The following is a 22,465-nucleotide window of genomic DNA, read 5'->3' on the forward strand; positions in this document are numbered from 1 at the left end:
CCCACCCAAAAGGAAGTCTATTCAACATGCAAATGTTTTAGTTTCTTGGTCTTTAGTTGGCAGAACACACCCAAGGAAATAGCCAGAGACCCTAGGAGGAAAAGAACTTCCCTGTCTTGGACATTGTTTGCTCAAAATAAGCATGACATTTTGCAGTAATATGATGGGTTTTTATCAGAGCAGTAATTACACGTTTTCATGCCCAGCATGAGCAATCATCTTTTCACAAGCTGGAGGCAATGCAGGGTAGGAAAAGGCAGGGTCACATCTCCCTCACCACCTCTTGCTTTCTGCCTCCTATTTACCACGTTTCCAAATTGTGGGGTGCATCTCTGCTCCATTCCATACTTCTACATAGCCTTCCTCCTACCCCATTCCTCTATTCTCTTCCCTGTGCCCTATCCCATCTTATTGTCTGTGCTCGCCTCCTCCCCCACTGCACTCCCATTTCCTCTTCTCCCCCACATCACTTCCACCGCTGTACAGCAAAGACAATGGCAGCTGTCTGGGATGCACAGTAGGCAGAAGTGAAAGATGACTGGCATAGAGGCTGATGCTCCCCCGTTCGTTCATTCCCCGGACTGTACTGCCCATCGCCTTCATGGTGTGCTGGCTTCTGCGCCCCAATAACAACTGGATCCCTCGTTCTCACGCTGCTTGCCCCTGCCAGCCCACGGCCTTACGGGGATGCGTGACCAGGCCTCGCCCTTCCGCCCCGCGATGCTGGGGGGGCCACAAGGGCAGGGAGCAGGGGTGCTTGAAACAAGGCAGGCAGCCTGCTTAGAGCCTCCGACCCTCCCTCCAATCACGGCTGGGCCCAAGGGCTTCCCTGACGCTCCCGCCCCTTTCCCTGCTCGCGAGAAGAGGGCCGGTTACTCGGGAACGAGGCCATGACTACACTGGCCAAGGCCGGGCGGAGCGAAGGGGCATCGGTGGGCGGGGCCAGGCCTGAGGGGCCCCGTCGCGCCCCTTATGAATATTCAAACCACACGGTGACTGGCGATAGGCTGCGGCCGTCCCCAACCCGGAAGTGCTGCAGTTAGGCTGGTTGGTTGGTGGGTGAGCGGCCGAAAACAACATGGCGGCGCCAGGTGCTGCTGCGACGCAGCCCGCGCGGGGCGGAGCGCGGCCGGGGGGCCCCCGAGCTTCGGCCCCTGAGGGGGAGCGCGCTGTCCCCCGGGAGCTCGTGCGCCCGTCGGTGACGGAGCTGTCCCGGGCCGTGCGGACCAATATTCTGTGCACGGTGCCCGGCTGCGGCAAGGTCCTGCCCAACAGCCCGGCCCTCAGCATGCACCTGAGCAAGGCCCACCGGGTCCAGGTACCGACCTCCCCCGGGTACCCACCTCCCCTGCGCTGGCCCCATCGCGCCGGGTACCCGCCCTCCCCGGGCTCGCCCCTTCTCCACGCTCCGTATTCCCCCCTCCCGGGCACGCCCCCCTTTGCTCCAGGTGCCCACCCCTCCTGTCTCCCACTGAGTCTGCCGCTGGGAATGGCCCCGCGGGTCCGGGTACCGGGCCTTTTCTGGTCTCCCTGGGTAACACCCCCCCCCTCTCAGATTTTGAGTATGGGCTCTCGCCTCTCCTGGCTTGTGTGCGCCTCCTACTCTGGGTACCGACTCTCTCCTGACCCTTAGGTCTGGCTTCCCACCCTTCCATGACCTCCCCTGAGTGTGACCATAGGCATGGCTGTTTCCAGGTTGGGCCATCCCTGGGGATAGCTCCCTGGCTCAGAATACCCACTTTCCCCTGCCCTCTCTGGACACAGCCCACAGACTCTAGGTGCTGATTCTCTCTGGTCCTCTGGGTCTGGGTACATCGTTCCCTGAGCATGCACCTAAGCAAGGCTCAGGAGGCTGGGTATCAACCCCCTCTGTCCCACTGCATCTGTGTTCTGACCCGCCTCTGCCCTGAGCACATACTTTGGCATGATTCATCTGATCCATGTACTGATTCTCCCCTGCTTTCAGTGTATACCTGACTAAGGCCCACCAGTTCCACGTACTGAATCCGTCATGTCGTACACATGCACCGTAGCCCTGTGCAAGGTTCAGATGATTCAGGCATTGACCCCTCTGCAAGCCCGGCAGGTCTAGGTACTTAAACACTCATATTCTTCCCTTTCCCCCCACAACTACCTGAACAAAGTCTAGTGGATCCAGAAATCAGCTGATGTTAAATAGTAGTTAATTGAATAGTCAATTAACCTTGTGAATTGTTATTGGTTACTTGACTATTCTATAATTCCCAGGGGTGATACTGGCAGCAGCATGGGGTTCTGGTGATAGCTGGTCCACAAGGTGAGCCAGTTTAAAGCCAGTTCCCCTCATGGACCAGCTGCTTGTCTGAGGTCCCAGAACTTGCATGAGCTGGAATTGAGCCTGGCTGGCTGCTCACCTGGCTCCTAATACACTTTAAATGTAGAGTTACAGTGGGGGGTAGGTCCTGGACCCATCACAAGCCAGGACTGTTAAAAAAATGTACTGGCAGGGAGAGGAATGTGTGTAGTCTGTAGCATTAATCTATAATCTTATGCTTATCTGTTAATCAACTGTACTATTACATCTCTAACCAAACTTCTCCTACATTGATCATGTACCTGAACAAGGCATACCAGGCCCATGTTCTCTACCCCCCAGCACCTAAGCAAACCTGACCGGGTCCAGATACCAAAACCCTTCTTACCCTGAGCATGATTCTGGGTAAAATCCTCCAGGTCCAGGTGCTGAACCCCATATTTTGCCCCTTCCTGAGCATGCACCTGAACAAGACTAACCAGTCCCTCCTCACCCCACCCTCTGTTCCCCAAATCCACTCACTAGATCCAAAATATATTAAAACTTCCTCCCACAAGTACAAAAAAACCACTGTGGCCTTTAGCATGCACCTGGGCAAGGCCATGGAATCAACCTCCATCTTTCCATATTTTCACACTCAAGCCCACCGCTATCCCTGATGTAAGCAAGTGTAGATCCAGATATTCCTTCCTGTTTGCTCTTATTCCTTACCTCCTTGGGATCTTAGTCCTGAGCATGCACCATGCCTAGCTATTCAGAGGTTTGTGTACAGTTCCAGCTGACTTTTTCTGGGGGTTCTTGACCCTTTCTTTGCTCCAGGTCCTGCCCCCACTCTCCCAAAGGCCCCATCTCTGCTCTCTACCCACCCCTACTCCATTCCCTCCCTCCCAGCACCTGCTGCAATCAGTTGTTCAGCTGCATGCCAGAGGCACTGGGAGGGAGGGGAAAGTACTGATTGGGAGGGCCTACCAGTGAATGCAAGGTGCTGGGGGGAGGAGGAAAAGGAGCTCATTAGTGGGGCTACTGTTGGGTGCTGACTACCCACTATTTTTTTCTTTGATGCTCCAGACCCAGAGCACCCATGCAATCAGCTCTCTTGATATGCACCGAAGACCATTGATTCCAAGCACCAAACTCTGTGAGTCTGTACCTGAGCTAGATCCACTTGGTCCTGGTATTGACTGCCATCTCTGGTACCCACAGCCCTGATCCTTCATACCAGGTCTACATAATGACACCAGCTCCCAACCTGATCCCAAGTTTGAGCCTGAGCATCGACTATCATTAGTCCAGCACTGCATCTTGGTCCTTCTTGCCTTCTGATTTAATTCAGAGTCTAAATGGAGAGCTCCTGTTTCCTGTTTTGAGGCCCTCTTCAAGGGATAGTTAACTTAATGTGTTTCTAAAGAATGCTATCCAATTGTTTCTAAAGCTACTGTTGTTCAAAGGGTACAATAAAAATTTATATAGGTGTTGATAGTAGGGATGTAATAGTATAGTCAATTAACCCATAAGCAAAATCTTATAGGTTAATTCTACACACTACATGCATTTTCCCCCCACCCCTTACCAGTAAATTTTTTAGCAGGCTGCCCAGCAGCCCAACTCAGTCCTGGCTTACTCTGAGTCTTGGACTTACCCTCCCTCTCCCCGCTGTGGTTCTGCATTTAATGTGTAGTAGGAGCCAGGTGGACAGGTAGCCGGGCTCAGTTTCAGCTACCAGCTCAGGGAGCTCAGACTCCTCCCCTCCACCAGGGGTTTCCTGGGGACGATAGAATAATTGACTGACTGATAAGAATTCATGAGGTTAATCAACTGTTCAATTAACTGTTGTTTAACTTCCCTAGTTGGTAGGCTGTTCTAGATTAATGTATCTTGTGTATTCTATTACAGTGGGGAGAGTGATGCATTTTCTAGTAACAATTCTTGAGTAAAATGCCTTTCAGTGTGAAATATGTAAACTTGTTTAACAGTATATGCATACTTAGTGTTTAGTCTATGTAGTATTTGTGCATGGTAACTTTTATATAAAAATTGATGTGAAAATGGGTACTGTTAAGAGTGGTTTGGGATTTTAACTCTGTAAAGATCTTTCATCATTTCATTAAATATTTATATTACTATGGCACTTGGGAGGCGTAGGCCATATTGTGCTACAGAATACAAACATAATAGTTCCCAGGGACCAAAACCTCATATTTTCTCCATGAAATATGCTGTTAGATTTGTTTGTTATTGGTTAAATTGGCCTATGTCGATCTTGGCTCAAACCCAGTTAGGAAAGAGTTGAATGGCATCAGCTTCGGTGGGGGGCACAAGGGTTATGTAGGGTTTATGTACAGTTCCAGCAGACATGATTCTTCTGAACATTCTAGGTTTGTGCTCTGAGGCGCACACAGGCTGTAACTAGACTGGCCTGATTTTGCGGAAATACTGTTAACGGAAAAGTTTTTCCGTTAAAAGTATTTCCGCAAAAGAGTGTCTAGATTGGCAAGGATGCTTTGTTCAAAAAGTGCTTTTGCACAAAAGCATCCATGCCAATCTAGACGCACTTTTGCGCAAGAAAGCTCCGATGGCCATTTTAGCCATCAGGCTTTCTTGCGCAAAAAATTAAGGTGCCTGTCTACACTGGCCCTCTTGCGCAAGTGGGCTTATCCCTGAGCGGGAGCATGAAAGTATTTGCGCAAGAAGCACTGATTTTGTACATTACAAAGTCAGTGCTCTTGCGCAAATTCAAGCAGCCAGTGTAGACAGCTGGCAAGTTTTTGTGCAAAAGCACCTGCTTTTGCGCAAAATCTTGCCAGTCTAGATGCACCACAGTGCTCCTGGACCCATGTAGGCTGTCACTTTGAACCAGTTACTGCAGTATTTAACTGTTCTGTTACAAGTTTGCTATCAGAAGGAATACAGTGTTTTCTTTCCCCCACATAAATTGCTATAACAGCTCTCAGTACTATTAGCATAGTGCCATGTACACTCGTCAGGGTCCTTGTACTCGACTGTTCCGCTTGGTAATAACTCTGGCTAGCACTCGAACATTAAGTGGCTGCGTGTCTTCAAAGTAAGGATGTTAAGTATCGAGTAAATTACTAGTCGTGTAAATGACTACATGATTAGTTGATAAGGGGCCGCTGTGGCCCTATAGTTTAAATGTAGCAGGAGCAAGGCGGGCAGCCAGCTTGGCTCCTGCTACATTTAAACTGCAGAGCTGCAGCAGGAGTAGGTCTGGGACTCAGCACAAGTGAGGACTGCTTCAGTCCCGGCTCATATTGAATTCTACGCTGCGCCTCTGCCTCTCCTGCACCCCACCATAGAGACAGTGGGGGAAACTGTGAGTAGTCGATTCGACTACCCAATAAGCCCAGGCTTATCTGGTAAATGACTATTCAACTACTCTTTTACAACCCTACTATGAAGATTAGATTTTTGGAAATAAACTGCCATTAGCATCTATATCTGGTCATGACTGAATGAAAAATACTTTGGAGCTTCATGCAGATAGTTCCCACTATGGAAACTTTTTACCAATTTATGTAGAGATGCGTCTTCCATATTCAGCACTGTTTTACAGTGCTCCTCTCTTACTAAACCCTTTTAGCAATTAGTGCCAAATGGCTAAATAAGTACCTAAAAAGGCAGATGTTCACAGACTGGAAGTATCAAAAGTTAGTGATAGCGAAGTGTCTAGGCACTTTTGAGAGTTCTGCTAAGCGATTATCTGCTTCTTTAGGCACTTAATATACCTTTACAAAATAAATACATCTGACCCTTAGTAACATGGTGGTGATGGACTGTGGTGTAACAAGATAACAGTCTTGGAACTTAGTAGCTTTTATTTTTTTCTGACTATAGTTTATTTTGATACTTTCTGGTGTCAATGGAAAAGAGGTGACAGTAAATGCTTTATGCCCAAACTCCCTAAAATAGTTATTTGACACAGTTCAAGAATCCATCAGTTCTCTTCTTGGTAAATGAGACAGTTGACATCTCATTCATTAGATTCTTTGAACTTCATTGTATGGATTTGTGGAATTGGTACAACTAACTTGCAATAAAATTTCTTTTACCAGAAACTGTGTTTGAATGCTTAGGAAATAGAAGTTGCTTGACAAGCTTGATAGCTTTGATTATGTTGCATTCAGTGAACACACAACCTATCTTTGGATATAAATGAGCTCATTAATGCAGCATCTGTTTATTTCTGTTTGTGGGATTTGCCTCCCACCATGCTACAGGAACTTTTTGGAAAACAATGCCTTTTGGAGCTGCATGAACAAACACCCTACTGTTCTCACTTGAGATGTTTGAAGCAGAAGTTATAAAAATGTTGTGCAGTCCCATACTACCTCATGTTGTGTCTGTGGTCGGGTGTAGTGACCTTCTTTCTGTTCTCAAGATGATTTCTTGGAGATTTTTAAACTCAACTTCTGGTGTTGCATTATATTTAATTAACCAGGTTTAGCATTAAGTAGCTTTCACTGCTGTACTGGTAGGCTTTTATTTTTGTCTACAGTTCTCTGGATATAACCAAAATGTCTGTCAGGATTCTAAGGTCTCTGGTAAGAAGGGTGTATTTAAGCAGAATGTGATGTGTCTCCTGGATCCAGCATCAGATTAACCGTCTGCCCCTGGTACAAGAGGCTTCAGATCCAGTCAAGTCAAAGTCTAATTTCACACTGAAGAAGTTGGTGTCAGAGAGAGATCTTTGTGATTGTAGTGCCTGGACTTTGGCTCTCCAGCCAGTTCCAAGATCTGGAGAGACAAAAGAGGTGGGCTGTGTCTACATTGGCACCCTTTTCCGGAAAAGGGATGCTAATGAGACAAGTCGGAATTGCAAATGCCGCGGGGGATTTAAATATCCCCCGCGGCATTTGCATGAACATGGCTGCCGCTTTTTTCCGGCTCAGGGCTTTGCTGGAGAAAAGCGCCAGTCTAGATGGGATCTTTCGGGAAAATAAAGCCTTTTCTGGAAGATCCCTTATTCCTGCCCCGAGCTGGAAAAAAGTGGCTGTTTTGTGTCTTTGTGCTTCCTAGCAGCACTATGTTTTGCTCTAGTGCAGCTGAGTATTTTAGCCCAAATTTCCTTCATAAGGATAATAGCAGGTTACTTGCTAAGGATTCAGGCACAGGTGGCTGAAATCTATGGGATGTAGAATAATATGATTTGAAAATAAGAGAATCTTCCTTGGAGAGGGAGAAGTCTCTTCCGGAGGCAGGGTATTCTGGTTCTGTAATCTATTACTATGCGCATCTAGTGTGCATACACACAGAGTGAAAGTGGGACATGGAACTCTAGTTATTTTATTATGTTGGTTTCAGCAACTTTGATGGAAGTAGTAATAGAGATGTAGTCGTGTTAGTCTGGTCTTGCTGATACAAAAGACAGGACTATGCAGCACTTGAAAGACTAACAAGATGGTTTATTAGGTGATGAGCTTTCGTGGGCCAAACCCACTTCCTCAGATCAATTTGTGGAAGAAAATTGGCATGACCATATATACCAAAAAGATACAATCAAAAAAAGTGAACACATATAAAATAGACAAATCAGATTTTAGAACAGAGGGGGGATGAGCAGTATGATTGTTGCAGGCAAATGTAAATTGTAAAGTAGAAACCTAGTGGTTGGAAACGCTAAACATAATGCAGTGCTGAAAATTAAAACCACATTGTTTGGGAAAATTATAAATATTTAGTGCAATGCAATGTAGAGGCTGGAACTATAGTCCTATTTGTTTACGACTCTAAAAAGTTAAGCAGTGGCAGGTCTGGTAAAGTTACAAAACTGTAACTGAACAAATTATACAGCTCAAATGTTTATCTGTCAGTTTACATAGCAAAGAGCTTTCAGCTTGAATGTCAAAGCAGGTAAATTAAATGTTGGGCAAAGTATTCTGAATACTGTTAAAAGTAGACCCATTTGCTAGCTTTTAATAAAAATGTACTTTTTCAGGATGGAAAAATAAATGCATCAATAAGGAAGGGTTTGAAAACTACACAGAAATTCTACTGCTGTCCTATTGAAGGCTGCCCCAGAGGACCAAACAGACCGTTTTCCCAATTTTCGCTTGTAAAACAGGTATTTTTTTACAGTCTTCCTCAAAGAAAAGTACTAAACAGAAATGTGGGGACAACATGGGTTAAATCTTCAATTGCATATGCCTTCCTATATCCAAAAGCACGTGTCAGACATCCCATTGTGTAAATTTGCGTTGCAGAGCAAGTGTGGAGAAACTCCAGTTTATGTGCAGATGGCAAATTTGTATAAATGTCCATTTATAAAAAAAAGTCAGCAGTATGACTTTAAGGGCAATAAACTAGTTTAAAATTATCACTCATTTTAAATGGGTAAGAATTAAGGCTATGGCCTGTTTTCTCAAGAGTTCACTTCTTTACAAAGTTGACTTTCTAGTGAATATTAATCAGGATTATCTCTTTTTAAGAAAATTGCATTGTCACATTCTTTATGAAAAGTATTAAATTCTGTTGAAAACTCTACTCCTAACATTTGTGACTCCTCTTCAGTATCAGTTAGCTGTGGGATTCAGCAGAGCAGTGATGTTGTCTAGTGCCTAGAGTTCAGGGCCATGCATAATTGGTTCTGTTTATTTTCTCTGGTAACTTTGGACCCCTCAGCCTCTCCTTTGTTTTAGTGTGTGTGGTTTTTTTTGGGGGGGGGGGGTGTTTTTGTTTTGTTTTTTGAGAGAGAGAGACTTTCAGGATGCAAATTTTGATTATTTAATAATAAAGCAGCAAGTTCTTTGAATGAGAGGCACTGTGGGCTTGATCCTGTGCCCAGTGAAGTCAATGGCAAATCTTTCAGTGGTTTTAGTATTAAGTGGCAGTTGGTAACCTGTAGCTACAAGATGTGGGAGTTGATGATGTAAAATCAATGACCAGATGTATGAGATAATAAGTTAATTCTCTAGAAAGCATTGTATGAAGACTTACTCCTGCATAAAACAATGAGAATCAGAAAGTTCAATGACAGTGTAAAATCATATATAAACTACTGGTTTTGTACAAATACATTAGTTTTTATAATTAATTAGTTAAGCAACTTTTCATTGTTTATTTTTTGCTCTTTCCTCACTCAACTGGGACAGTGAAACTAGACTTGTCTTTTTGTTCTGTTGTTCTTGTGGCTCTAGAATAGTATAGTTTGTGCCTCGAGCAGTGCAAGAAACTGTTTAAAACTTTTTTTTTCAGAGAAATGCCTAAATATTTCTATTGGACTCTTAAAACTTTCTGATTAAGGATAGTTTTCTCCCTCTTTTCCAAGATTAGCATATCTCCTAAATTATTCTGCATGTGCTAGCACACTATCTGTCTTGTAAATAAATGATCAATTAGCCAGTTCTTTTGTATAGCTAATTTGTCTAACTTTCATTGTGAATTTTAGCACTTTATGAAAATGCATGCTGAAAAGAAGCACAAATGTGATAAATGTAGCAACTCGTATGGCACAGAGTGGGACTTGAAACGACACATAGAAGACTGTGGCAAGACTTTCCAGTGTACTTGTGGATGCCCTTATGCCAGCAGGACAGCATTACTATCTCATGTTTACAGAACTGGCCATGAGGTCCCTGCAGAGCATAGGTAACAGTGAAGCTATTGTTAAGTGACTTATTTTATATTATGGCATCTTCCTATGTGTGCCTTGTAATGAGTTCCTTTCTGTTGATGTGTGGTGAACCTGTTTTCTGCCTATATGCAGTTAACTCCCACTAACACTAATGCATTTGCTGTTTCTTTCTTCCATTGCTTACAGTAGTTCTAGCTTTGTTGATGGCAGTGAGATTGAGTGTCTAGTAATAAGTAAGATCAGGCTTCTAATATCTATCACAAGAAATGCCACAAGCTGTGGTCTTCTTTTTGCTGGTGACAAGTATTGCGTTTGGTGATTTCTTGTTGGAACTGAGCTTTCTGCAGTCCTGTGAAAGTAGAAAGGGAATGCTCTTGAACTGGGAAGGTGCACATCCAGTGTAATTCTGTAGCCTGAAGTAATTCTGTAGCAATGTTAATTAAATATTTGTACTCTTAACACTTACACAGACCTGTGCATGTCAGCTGTGTTCATTAGTAAGACAGTACGACTGGAAGTATAAATACATTCCCATGTATAAATTATTCCTAATAGTGTGCATGCATGAAGCAATCTATTAACTGAGTCTTACTATATCTTGTTTTATAGAATGCTGCTTGATTGTAATGCTGGTGCATTCTTATATGCAAGGATTAGAAAACATAGGCTCTATTTTTTTAATAAGACTAATGACCAACTTTTGAAACTTTGAACATTTTCTTAAACACCGTAATCCGAAATGCTAAGAGATTATAGTACAGGTTGTACCTCCCTTAACTGGGACTCTCTGGTCCAGCAAAATCTGTGATCCGGCAGGACCACAGATGATCCTGGACCACTTAGTCCAGGTATAAGGAGATCTGGCCACAGGTCAAGTGTGCAGCAGGGGGGGCTGGCAACTCAGCTGGGAGCCCTGGGAGGAGGAACAGGTGCCACAGTGGGTGGATGTGGCCCCAGCAGTTAGGCAGTAGCAGGGTGGCAGCTCGGCAGTAGCAGGGTGCCAGCAGCAACTGCGCAGCTCTGGCCCTGGCTGCGCAGCCCCATCTGTGGAGCTCCAGCCCTGGCAGCAGCAGGGCTTGTTGGAACCTGGTGAGCTCCAACCCAGGGAGCAATGGCTGGCCAGGCAGCAGTGGGGCAGGCTGGAGCCCTAGCGTGGAGCGGAGGGAGACAGTGTTTTAGCATGGGCCAGAAGGGGAGGGACTTCCCCTGGTCCGGCAAACTCCCTCAATTGGGATGGGTCAGATCCCAAGGGTGCTGGACCAGGAAGGTCCAACTTGTACTCATTTTCAGTTTTAAAAAAAAAAGTTTTCCTCTTTCTCTCCTGAAAGTGAAAAAAGCTCAGCGTCATGATTAGTTGTTCTTTTTAGCATGTTACACCTCCACCCGTACCAGGTCTAGTGCTATGATTGAAAGAGTTGGGAGGGATGATTTTGTTGTTCTCTAAACTGTGAGAGAAATTCTTAATGTATCATGTTTACAGGGATCCACCTAGTAAGAAAAGGAAAATGTGCACTGAAGTTTCCCATCGGCAGTTGGCAGAGAAAACGAGTGAAGCATTCATCAATGCACGACGCACCAGTAGTACTTGCACTCGGGAACTGGAATCATCAGAGATTAAACTAACGGCCCCCTTTGAAGGCTCTTGCAGTTCTAATATCAGTAAGCAAACTCTCTCACAGCCAAAGTGTACACCGAAGATGCTTTTGCCAAAGCCTAAAGTGGCTTTGGTTAAACTCCCAGTAATGCAGTTTGCTCACTTGCCTGTTTTTGTGTCAGCAACTAATTCCTCTGTCAAACCTGTTGTAGTGACTGTTGACAATCAAGGCTCTGTTGTGAGTACTGTTCACTTATTACCTCAGTCTATTGGAATTCTGATACCAGCACTGGAGGCTGAAGCACTTGTATTTAAAGACACAGTGCCTGTTTCAAAAATGGCAAATTCTGGTGACGTTGAGCCGATTGGCACCAGTGTTCAAGTCAACTTGGATAAGGCAACATCAAACAATACAGAACAAGAGCTGGAGAGTGTGTGTCACAAGAATAAAATCTCTTCAATAAATGTACAAACTGATTTGTCTTACATTTCACAGAACTTTGGGCCAGCTGCAGCCTGGACTCCTGATTCTTCGGTGTCTTCTTGCTCTCAGACAGACCTAACATTCAGTTCACAGGTTTCACTACCAATCAGTGTTCAGACTCAGACACTGTTGCCCAGTTCTAAACTGACTTCCTCCATTGCTGCCCAGACTGATGCTTTTGTTCAGGCTTGTTTCCAGTCATGTGGTGTTTCTAGAGAGACTCAAACCAATAGAACACAGAACTCTGTTGATGGGAGAGTACAAATGGATCAGGCTGTAATGTGCAGTGACATTTTTGGCGATGTTCATTCAGCTTACAATGTTTCAACCCAGATTGGGCTCCCAGAAAACAATTTAATGGCTACAAACATGGATCAAAGCTTGCTACAAAGAAGTAACTGCAAGACCCTGAGTCAGGAAACACTGAAATCTGAACCCATTATCAACTTCAATACACAGACTAATGTACTCCCTCAGCAAAATATGACCGATAATCAAACCCAGACAATGGACTTACTAAGTGACCTGGAAAACATCTTCTCAGGTAACATGACTGGCCAGACATTGGATAATCGAGGTCTTCTGTCTGACACAGGCTCTGGTGCTGACACACACCTGCCATCTGGCCCAACACAGAGCACAGCAATAGACTTTGACATTGAAGAGTTCTTTTCAGCCTCCAATATTCAAACTCAAACTGAGGAGAGTGAACTTGGTAATCTGAATTCGGAGCCAGTCTTGGAATCGCTGGACATTGAAACCCAGACTGATTTATTTTTTTCAGACAGTGCCACTCAGTCCTATAGCTGCAAAGGAAATTCTAACTTCTTAGGTTTGGAAATGTTTGATACCCAGACACAGACAGACCTAAATTCTTTCTTAGACAGTAGCACCCACTTGCCTTTGGGAAGTATTCTGAAGCAGTCTAGCTTCTCCATGAGCACTGACTCATCAGATACCGAGACCCAGACAGAATTACACTCTGCTGCTAAAAATATACCTAGTCAAAATATAGAAAATAAAGTCCAGCTGAACAGTGCTGAAACACAGACTATGGATAGCTGTTTTGAGACCCTGGGAAGCCTATTCCTTACCAGCAATGAGACACAGACAGCTATGGATGACTTTCTGATGGCTGACTTGGCCTGGAATACAATGGAGTCACAGTTCAGTTCAGTAGAAACACAGACATGTGCAGAATTGTGTTCCTTGGTTTGTCAAAAGTTTGGAACAAGCCATTGAGGGATACTTAATAAAATTGTTTTCCTTGTGGTTTGAAACTAAGTTATTAGGGTGTGGAAGGGGAGAAAGGACTGACCAAGCTACCTACATTTGAATGTAGCTGTCCACATGCATTGGTCTAAAAAAAACCTTTTCGTGCATAAGGTACTTCAGCTGTTCGCTGTGTGCATAAATGTGTACATATTTGTAACCTGTTAATGTAACTTTTAAAGTGAATGTTCTCATGGTGCCTACCATTGTTGGTTGATCTGTGTCTCAAAACTGTCAGCATGTCCCTGGAACCTCAGTTCAGGTGTTTGCGTATGCCTGTATACTTCTGACTCAAACCTAGGCTTTTATAATCTTGGATCAAAAGTGGCATATACCCCTCATCTTCATTGGCATAAACTGTTTTCTATTTTTTAAAACTTAGATTTGACAAGTTTATAATCATGTCAAGGTTTACTAGTCCTACACAAAGAATATTGAAGAATTTCTTAGCAGGTGTAACTTCCAAGCATTTGTCCCAAAAAATAGCCTGTAACACACATTTTCTGATTGCGTATATAAAGTGCAACTAGTGTGAATAGTGAAATTTGTTTTTACTTCTCTCTGAATTGGTGTAATTAGTGTTGATGTTAAGGGGGCATAAAATGAATTTTTGAGATACTTAACTCTTAAAGTTGTTATGCAGTAACATGGCTGCATGTACTGTAATAAAACAGCATGCAAATCTAAAGTATTTTTGGACTTTTCAAAGAGGGATTTGTGTTCCTAACTCTGAATTGCAAGAAACAAATTAAGGAAATTCTCAATATTAGAATATTTATTTGATTGAAGGTTAAGAAGAAATCTTCAGGGTATGTGAATTACAGTGCAACAATCGTAAGTTATTTGCTAATTTGAGGAACAGTATATTTGTAATACTAGAACTACCAACCTTACCAAAGACCTTAGAGCTGTTAGACTTGTTATGATTGTATTTTCAGATATTCTTTTGACCAGATTACTACCTGAAATTGTATTCCTCAACAAGTCGAAGTAGAACTCCCAAAGGTCGGAGTGTTTTAGACTGCTGATTTCCCTGTATAGCAGCAGGTACATTGTTCCTCTGCACAGTGGGCTCAGCAGCCCCTGGCTTGGCTGCAAGGCATTCCTCGTCAGCAGTTACCTGTTTAAAGCTGATTACACTCCAGAAAGCGTTGAGATTTCCTTCATCTACTCTCTTCTCCTAATGGTCAGTTACAACAGTCATATGTCCCAATGGAAAGGCAGTTATTCTGTTGTGAATTTCTGCTGTGTGAGCCAGTCTTCAGTCTTGCATTACTCTTTTTTTCTTATCTTTTTGGTGTTTTAGGTGTTACTTATTCTGTATTTTCTTGTAACTTTATTTTAGGAGCATCCAGTTCTGCCATGAATGTCAGTCTGGAAGGCTTGGTTGCAACTGTGCCTTGGAGCACCTGTACGTGCCATCTAGAAATATTTGGATTCCATGCTTTCTTGTCTCCAGTCTGAGAAGATTAGCATGTAAAAGGTGCAATTCTCCCTATCTGTGTTAGTAGGAAACTCAAAGCACAGTTGGTCTGATGCAGCTTAAGTGGTGGTGACGATTTCAGGATTCAGATGGCTGTGGTTTCATTCCTGTTTGGAGCACCGCACTGGGGTCAGAATACCTCAACACTAGCAAGATCTGTGGGGTGTTAGAACTCTACACCTCAACGGAATTTGTAATGTTGGAGCCTAGATTGCATTAAGATTTCATCAGAGTACAGTGAACTTGCATGGCACTAACAGCATCATTGATCTATTAGGGCTTGCTGCACCATTAAAGCTTAATGCATTAGCAGATAATCTTGGATCACATCAGAGCTCTCCCAATACAGGCACATCTTGGAGCCCTAGAGCTCGCTCGTTGTTGCTATTTCCAATATCGTCGGTCAGTGCTACATGGTGGTGGCTCAAAACAGAGGCTTGGCATATTTCTGATACTAGTCGGTATCGTTGAGGGACTTGGAGCATTGGCCTGTTTGTATACAAAGCTCCTTAACATATCGAGAACCAATGCTGTAGAGTAATTTTTATGATGTACAGGTGCTTTGCCCAGCTATGCCCATGATGCACTAGGCTGATGTGCTGTGAGTGAACTAGTGTTGAGGAAGTAAGTTTGGGGTGTGGGTGGCTTGGCACATTACAGAGCCTTCTCTTTGGGAGAGTTCTTCATGCTGGTGATTTGAATTGCTTTGCCTCAGAGCATTTCAGACCACTTTTACCCAATCCCACTTTCAGCATGATCATTTGTTACGGTACACCAAAATGTTGGTGGGACCTGGATGGCTTAGTGTGATGTGCAGTGGATGGATTGCATACTTGGTGTCCCAGACACATCAGTTTCTGTGCCTCTGTAGCCCACTTTCAGGGTCAGGATTTCATAGTTGATTCCTTTTTTGAGCATTGCATTTTAGAGCACTGCTGTTGTGTGTCAATCAGAAAGGCATTGCCTCTAGATATCTTGGAGCATTGGACATTATACTCCTCATTCATGCTGTTGAGGAAGTCAGATACCTAGACATTGGTGTATCATGGAGCCATTTCCATTTATAAGTATTACTTGTTGGAGAGGTTTGCCCATCTATCTGTCAGAACGGGGTCCTTAGAGAAAATAATGTTTATGCCTTTCCCTAAAGCACCTTGCCTGAATTGTCCAGAGGCCTGGAATACTGCAGTGCTGGGAGAAACGTAAGACATGATGATCTAACGGAGAGTATTTTCCAGAAGGTGGCAGTACCACCTTGTGCCGTAGTGAAACTTGAATTCTGATTTTTTTTTCCAGTAGTATTCTGGTGCTAGTCTTTGGATGTACCACAAGACATGATATCCATGGGCCAAGGAAGAACAAAATACATAATGCATGTAGACAGATGATGAAACCTGAGCTGCTCTCTCTTAACTGTGTTCACCAGTGCATTCAAATTCCATGAAGTCAAATTTAGCAGCGCCCTGTGCTGTCCAGTTGATATCTACCTTTACATAGCCCCCTGTTCTACTTATATTTGGGATGCATGTTAACTACCTGAGCCTACTGTAGTCTCTGGTCTGTTCTTTGGTAGCTTTGGGTCATGTTTATGAATCTAGGGACATTACTGAGCTCTAGAATATTGGCTTCTGTCTCAAACTTTCTTCTCCTAGATGTAATGTTGCCTCTTACTCAGCTGATGTGTCTTCAGTTACTTTACTGACTTAAGGAATAACCATTCTGGCTACATCAGAAAGGGAAGGGCTGGATTAAGCTCTTAGCATATCCCTTCAAGTATATCCGTAGTTGGTCATTTTCACGGATCATGTGCAGCTCCCAAAGCAACTCCTTATCACATTTTGTTCACCAGTAATAGTAAGAACCCAAGATCTTACTTTCAGTTTTGCACAGGAGGTGGTATTGGGTATATATATTGATGCTAAACAGTCACACATCTCTGAGAAGGTTTGGGAGATCTGATGGAAGTGATCTATAGCCCTTGCTTTCTGGGCACAGCTCCCAGTGCAAAATGGTGATTGTTTCTTGTCTTTGCTATGAGGGACTATGCTGTGTGCTCTGAAGTTTGCAAAAATATTCCTTTGTCAAATCAGTCTTCTCTTTTAGCATAAACTGGGAGACAGAAGCTTTTGGCATTTCCTGCTTAATTAAATGTACTATTATCAAGCCAACAGGCTGATCTTGTGGGCATCTGTATCCTGAAATTGTGTAGTGCAAAAGCAAATCCTTGTCCGTGCTGTTGGTCCCCTATTTAATATCTTCCTGACATTCTTAAATGGGGGAATATCCCAAAAGTCTCCATAATCCTGACTGTACAAAACTGCCTTTTGCGGTTCTTGTTCTCTGTGATCTTTGGTGAATTGGCTTTCTGCTTTATGGAACCACCCCCTCAGGTTCGTTGGTCTCTAGACGCAGGAACCCAGTCAACTTGATATACTGAGAGAAGGGAAAATTACTTGCACGTAATTCTGATTCCCTGAAGATCTGGTATGACTGGATTCCTTCTCACCTTCCCAATTCTTATGAGACATGGATGAAATATGGCTGCATGAATCCATCCTATCCATTGCTATTTATAGCAATGTTTATGTTTTGGTTTTAAGAGTACTTTCTCACTGGCTTCCTATAGAACCAGATAATGCATTTCTTAGTGCACAGACTTTGGTTCAGAAGCCCAAAACTCTAGAATGAGAATCAATTTCTATGATGCGTTCAGACAGTAAAATCACGGCATATAAGTTCCTCACTATTAGCCACCCAAGTAAAATAGCTAGCCACCCCATAGTCACATGATGCAGACCTGCAGGTTAGCCTTTCTTTGGTTTAAGCCTACAACTCTTTGCAAAGGAGTGAATTGTGCATTCCCTGTTATCAGTGTTTGACACACCAGCAGCATTTTTTCAAATAAAAGTGCATTTACACTGCTGGTTCCTGTTCACAGTTGTCTTATTAGATAGTATCATGGTATTCATTTCTCTAAAATATGCAGTTATAGAGTATGAAATTCCAGGCCTGAATTTGGCCCACTTCTGCCAACCCCCACAGGATTAACATTTTGTTATTTGGATGATACCTTAAATGAGTGTGCTATTATAACGATTTGAAATTGTTAAATAAAATCCAGTAGCATGAAAACAATTGAACAGTAAATATATCTTATTTTGAGATACATGGGTCACTTTAGACTGTAGGTAACTTTGGGTCTAAACAAATGTGTTCTGTTCATTCTGATTATAGAAAACTGTTTTCATTGGAATTATGAAAATGAGTCTGGAAAATTCCTTACACTAAAGGAATAGATTCCACAGCATTAAGATATTAGTTCTGGATTTGCTAATTAACATTTCTAATAGATAAGGGAGAGGCCATGCAACCAAATTTGGCCTTATTATGTATGCTGTGAACTGAATAAATGCATTAAAACTTGAGTAGAAATCTTTAGATAAACATTAATGCTTCCAAACTCTTTTTTTCTTTATTTCAATTTTTCTGGCATTGCCCTTCCAAAATTTGCACTACTTGAAGTGTCAGTCTGCAAACTTGATTTTAGACAGGATTCTTTCCCACTATTTTTACCAATAACTTAGATGTTCCATTACCTTTTTGTTGGCTTGTAGTGCTAGCTAGTGAATAAAAGGAGACTTTTTTCTTTCACACCCAAAGTAGCCTGTCATTCCACATAGCCTCTCCACCCATGCCTTTATGTACTCATACTTGCACTATGTGCTTTCATTCCCTGCTTTATCACAATTTCTCATCCTTGCAACTATAGGATCTTTCTTGTGAGTTTTAGACCACTCTGAACTCCACTTCCATTCCAGACTCACACAGGTTCTCACTGGCCACCTAATCATGACCTGTTTGTGTGGGAAAAACTTGAATGTGGGATTTTCCATTATGGATCAGCCATCAGGTTAATCAAATCCAGTATTTTGCCACTGGCAATACGCACTACCTGATCCTTCAAAGGAAAATGGAAACCACTAAAAACACTGTAGAGTCTGATCCAAAGCCATTGCTGTCAGTGGGCTTATGGATCTGACCTTCAGAAAACTGTGTAATACTTTGTCATAGCTGAATTTTCCCCTGTTCTGTCACAATCATTTTACTATGCCTTCAAGTGTGAGTTAAGTTGATCTGCTTTAACAGCCTTCCAAGAAAAATAAAATTGCATGTTACCTTGTCTGTCTAAAGCATCCAGTTTGTCAAAGGAGAGTAAAAGCAGTCCAGAGAATAGTCTGTATTTTCCCTTGGATACATCTGCATAACTCTCATGGCATGCAGATTCACTGAGACCGATACCAAGGACAGAACACTTAAATGGAGGAGTAAAGCTACTGTGGACACTTCTAGCTTTAGAGACTAAAATAGAGTATTTTACATGCACCTGAACAGGGAAGTGGCATGTTGGTAATATGTACAAATATGGCTATTTGGTTGTGAGCATATGCATACATCAACTTAAAAACAAAAACCTGGCTTCAGCTTCTGAAAGAATATTGACACATGTAATTTGCATACGTTGCACTTTCTTTCATTAATATAAAAGAGACCTAATAAATTCAGGGCATGAGTCCCTTTCCTTGTACACAGCACAATATTAGCACAATGACCGCTAAAAAATTAGATAGTTTAAGCTTAACAAAGAGTTGCCTTGCATTTATCGACATCACTATAGTAAAAGTTTACATTAAGCTCTCATAAGAGGGGAGGCATATTTGTTTATACTATGAAGCATCCATTTCTATGTATACACTTGTAAATACTTACTTAAGCTATTACTTGATTAGCCTGAAAAAAACACTTTGTTTCAATTGTAGGGAAATTTAGTCCTGAGCCTGACAGAAATTGGCAATAATAAGATAACAAATCTAACTTTTGTACGCAAAGTGAATTAGCTGGTGTCTTGCCACACTTCCCTTCCATATTATCTGAAATCCTAAAGCAGCATAAAACATTCTTATTCAGATGAGAGTAAGCGTCTTAAAGAAACCATGACTGGTCTTGCTGAACTTGAAGCTTTAAACCATTCCAGATACACATCAGATTTTTCCCCAATTTTTCAGACTTCCTTGAAAATGTTATCTCCAACTACTCATGCCATGACTTTAAGAGTCTAAGTTTTTCTGTTAATCATGTGTGCATTCAGATTAATACCTGTCATTACTCTGAATTAGCATAACAGGTAATAGCACATGCTTCTAAATGAACAGAGTTGCTGTTTTCTGCTACTACAGGCACTAGTCTTGCCAATGTTTTGGTATATTCTTAAAATTAAGCATATGAATAACAGTTTATTTCGGTGGTGCTGCTCACTTTAACTTTAAGTGCATAAGTGTTGGAAGGATTGGGATTTTAAATTAAAAGGTTATCTATACAAAATTATGGGTGTAGAATGTACTTGAATGAAGCACCATTGTGATAAGGCTATCCTTCATTGAGTCAATATAAGTCATATTTAAAAAAGGACTAAGTAGTGGGGAAATTACAACACCAAATTATGTTTAAATTATCTTCTATCATGAAAGTTGTGCAGAGTAATTTTCTACAGTTTCCTTTGCTTTAACCTAATTTGGGGAAGCTCGGTGATTTTTTTTCTTTTTTGACAGCTATCTTCAGGTTTTCCAAATAAACTTACACCAAAATGTCATTTTTGAAGTGAGCATATTATACTGTCATTTTGATTTGTTTAAAAATGTTGCTGTGCTTGTTTCAACAAACCTACTGCAAACTGGCTTCCATTCATAACGTTTTCTGTAAACACTAGGCAGTAAATGTACAAAGATGCAGGGTAGGAATATTAGTACTTTTTTAATGCATGGTGTACATTTGCAAGAATTTAAGTAGTTCTCAACCTCAGAAGTGTCTTTTAGTTGATGTGAATTAAAGTCTACATGTTTGAGTGGCAAAAAAAAATCAGTGGGAGGATTTGTCAGTCTACAGTGAGAGTGAATACTCTTGTTAAAATTTCTTTGCTATGCAATTAATAGAATCAAAGGGCCAGATTGTTCAACTTTATGTTGATTTGCAGTCAGGTTGATGCAAAGGTTCTGTTTTTTTGTGTGTGTAACTCTCCTAGTTCTCTAAAAACTGGGTTAGTGGAAATCCCTAAATGAGTTTTCTGCTACTTAAAAAGTCAGAAATGCACTGTGTCACTTCTAACTAATACAGTCCCAAACATCATCCTTTATACTGTCTTAAGGTGGGAAACATTGGATGACTTCATAAGTTGCTAATACAATACATCAAGTGGATTAGTGAAAAGATACTCTTCAGTTTCAAACAATGACTTCCATTTTGGATTGTGCATTTTTGCCGATACATGCTTCAAGCACTCACTTGGTTGCAGAGCTGACAGTAACCTACATATTTTTCCTAGAGCACATATGGAAGACATGGGTTCTGAGCCATGTTTTTCAAACCAGCGTTATTTTCATATTTAACCATTTTTTAGACTTTAGCCTTAAATGCGTAAATTTAAAATTATTTGGAAAGGATAAGTACAAAACTCCATGGACGAGTCTATCCCAAAGCATACTGAAGCATTTGTCATCAGTGTCTGAAATAGCCAGTCTGTTTTATCACCTTCATTGTATGTAGTTTGAACATTTGACTTTTGCCATTTTAGTCAATTAAATTATAAAAGTCAGAAGCAAGTGGATTTTTTGTTTTTATATAATGGCAATCCCAAAGAACTGTCTTAATAGTTGTGAAATTGTTTAGTATATGCATGCAAAAAATCCCTGTGCCAAGATTATTTTTTTGCATTTATTTCATGTTAACATCTAAAGTATGCATGAAACACTACAAAAGCCAGTGTTATAATTTTTTTCACCAATGAAGAACTTAAGTAAACTTGTAAATACTTATGTTGGAGTAAAGTTAATTTCAAACTGTTTTTTGTCTTGTATTTATTGTATGACTGTGCCTAAATTGGTGGTGGAAAGAACATTCTGCTCAGGAAAGCAGTGGAGTAACACATATAAGTGCTATGAAAAATGATGGCTGCTGTTTGAAGGAAGACAGTCCTATGTGGTATTCCACTTTCTTCAACCTCTGTTGAAAAAGAAACGATTATGAAGGGTAAAAAACCCCATTAAGCCTCAAAACTAGGGTTGTCGACACGTTAGTCGCTCCCCCCACCTTGCTGCTTCTATCAGAAAGAGGCAGCAAAGGAGTGGGAAAAGGAAAGGGGTGCTTCAAAGAAGCAACACCACATGGAGCCTGGGGCCAGACCCCAGAATCCACGCGGCGCTGCCATTTTGAAATGCCGCATGCAGCCTGCGTACTCCTCCGCTGACCCCGGGCTCCATGTGATGCTGCCGCTTTGAAATGCCTAAGGAGCACAGGGCCAGAAGGGGACAGCTTGAGTCCCCCGCTGGCCCCATGCTACCCGCAGCACTTTCCCCTTAGAAGTGTAGCAATAGCCCTGGGGCTGTTGCTACACTTCAAAGGTGGAGATGCCCTTATCGACTAATGGAATAATTGATGCAAATTGAATCGACTATTTGATTAGCCAAATCGAAATTTTACATCCCTACTTTTGACAACATAGGGATTATGACTTGACTGCATATTAAGAAAGGCAACAACTGTTCTGAGATCAATGGACCTTTAATTTTTGACCTATTTTGCTTGGCTTCGCTGAGAATCTAGTCTTTTTTGTTTGTTATTAATGAAAGCAGCCCTGGCTCCACTGTGCTTATTGTTTTACATTCACCTTCGTTGCAGAAACTGCATGCTGCAAGTTGACT

At 42.2% G+C, this 22,465-nt stretch overlaps 1 protein-coding gene across 2 annotated transcripts; it reads left to right on the forward strand.

Annotated features, from left to right (window-relative positions):
- Positions 1-904: 904 nt before the first annotated feature.
- ATMIN (ATM interactor) lies at positions 905-21,609 on the forward strand. Of its 2 annotated transcripts, XM_075940002.2 has the most exons (5): positions 1,180-1,318; positions 3,362-3,431; positions 8,247-8,372; positions 9,696-9,895; positions 11,362-21,609. In XM_075940002.2, exons 4-5 carry the CDS (start codon positions 9,702-9,704, stop codon positions 13,199-13,201), a joined length of 2,034 nt encoding a protein of 677 aa, XP_075796117.2. In that variant the 5' UTR covers positions 1,180-1,318; positions 3,362-3,431; positions 8,247-8,372; positions 9,696-9,701; the 3' UTR covers positions 13,202-21,609. The 2 variants fall into 2 exon arrangements, with proteins under 2 accessions (XP_006122744.4, XP_075796117.2); XM_006122682.4 differs by lacking the exon at positions 3,362-3,431 and having other exon boundaries at positions 905-1,318.
- The last annotated feature ends 856 nt before the right edge of the window (positions 21,610-22,465 follow it).

Source organism: Pelodiscus sinensis, chromosome 12, assembly GCF_052426305.1.
Source record: "Pelodiscus sinensis isolate ZL-2025 chromosome 12, ASM5242630v1, whole genome shotgun sequence".
Classification (NCBI taxonomy): domain Eukaryota; kingdom Metazoa; phylum Chordata; order Testudines; family Trionychidae; genus Pelodiscus; species Pelodiscus sinensis.

What these genes read in the sequence shown, in the direction of transcription:
- ATMIN (XM_006122682.4), top strand. Translation starts at nt 1,079, where the DNA reads ATGGCGGCGCCAGGTGCTGCTGCGACGCAGCCCGCGCGGGGCGGAGCG. An exon ending in AATTTTCGCTTGTAAAACAG is followed by an intron (nt 8,373 to 9,695) that starts GTATTTTTTTAC and finishes TGTGAATTTTAG; the next exon opens with CACTTTATGAAAATGCATGC. An exon ending in GAGGTCCCTGCAGAGCATAG is followed by an intron (nt 9,896 to 11,361) that starts GTAACAGTGAAG and finishes TCATGTTTACAG; the next exon opens with GGATCCACCTAGTAAGAAAA.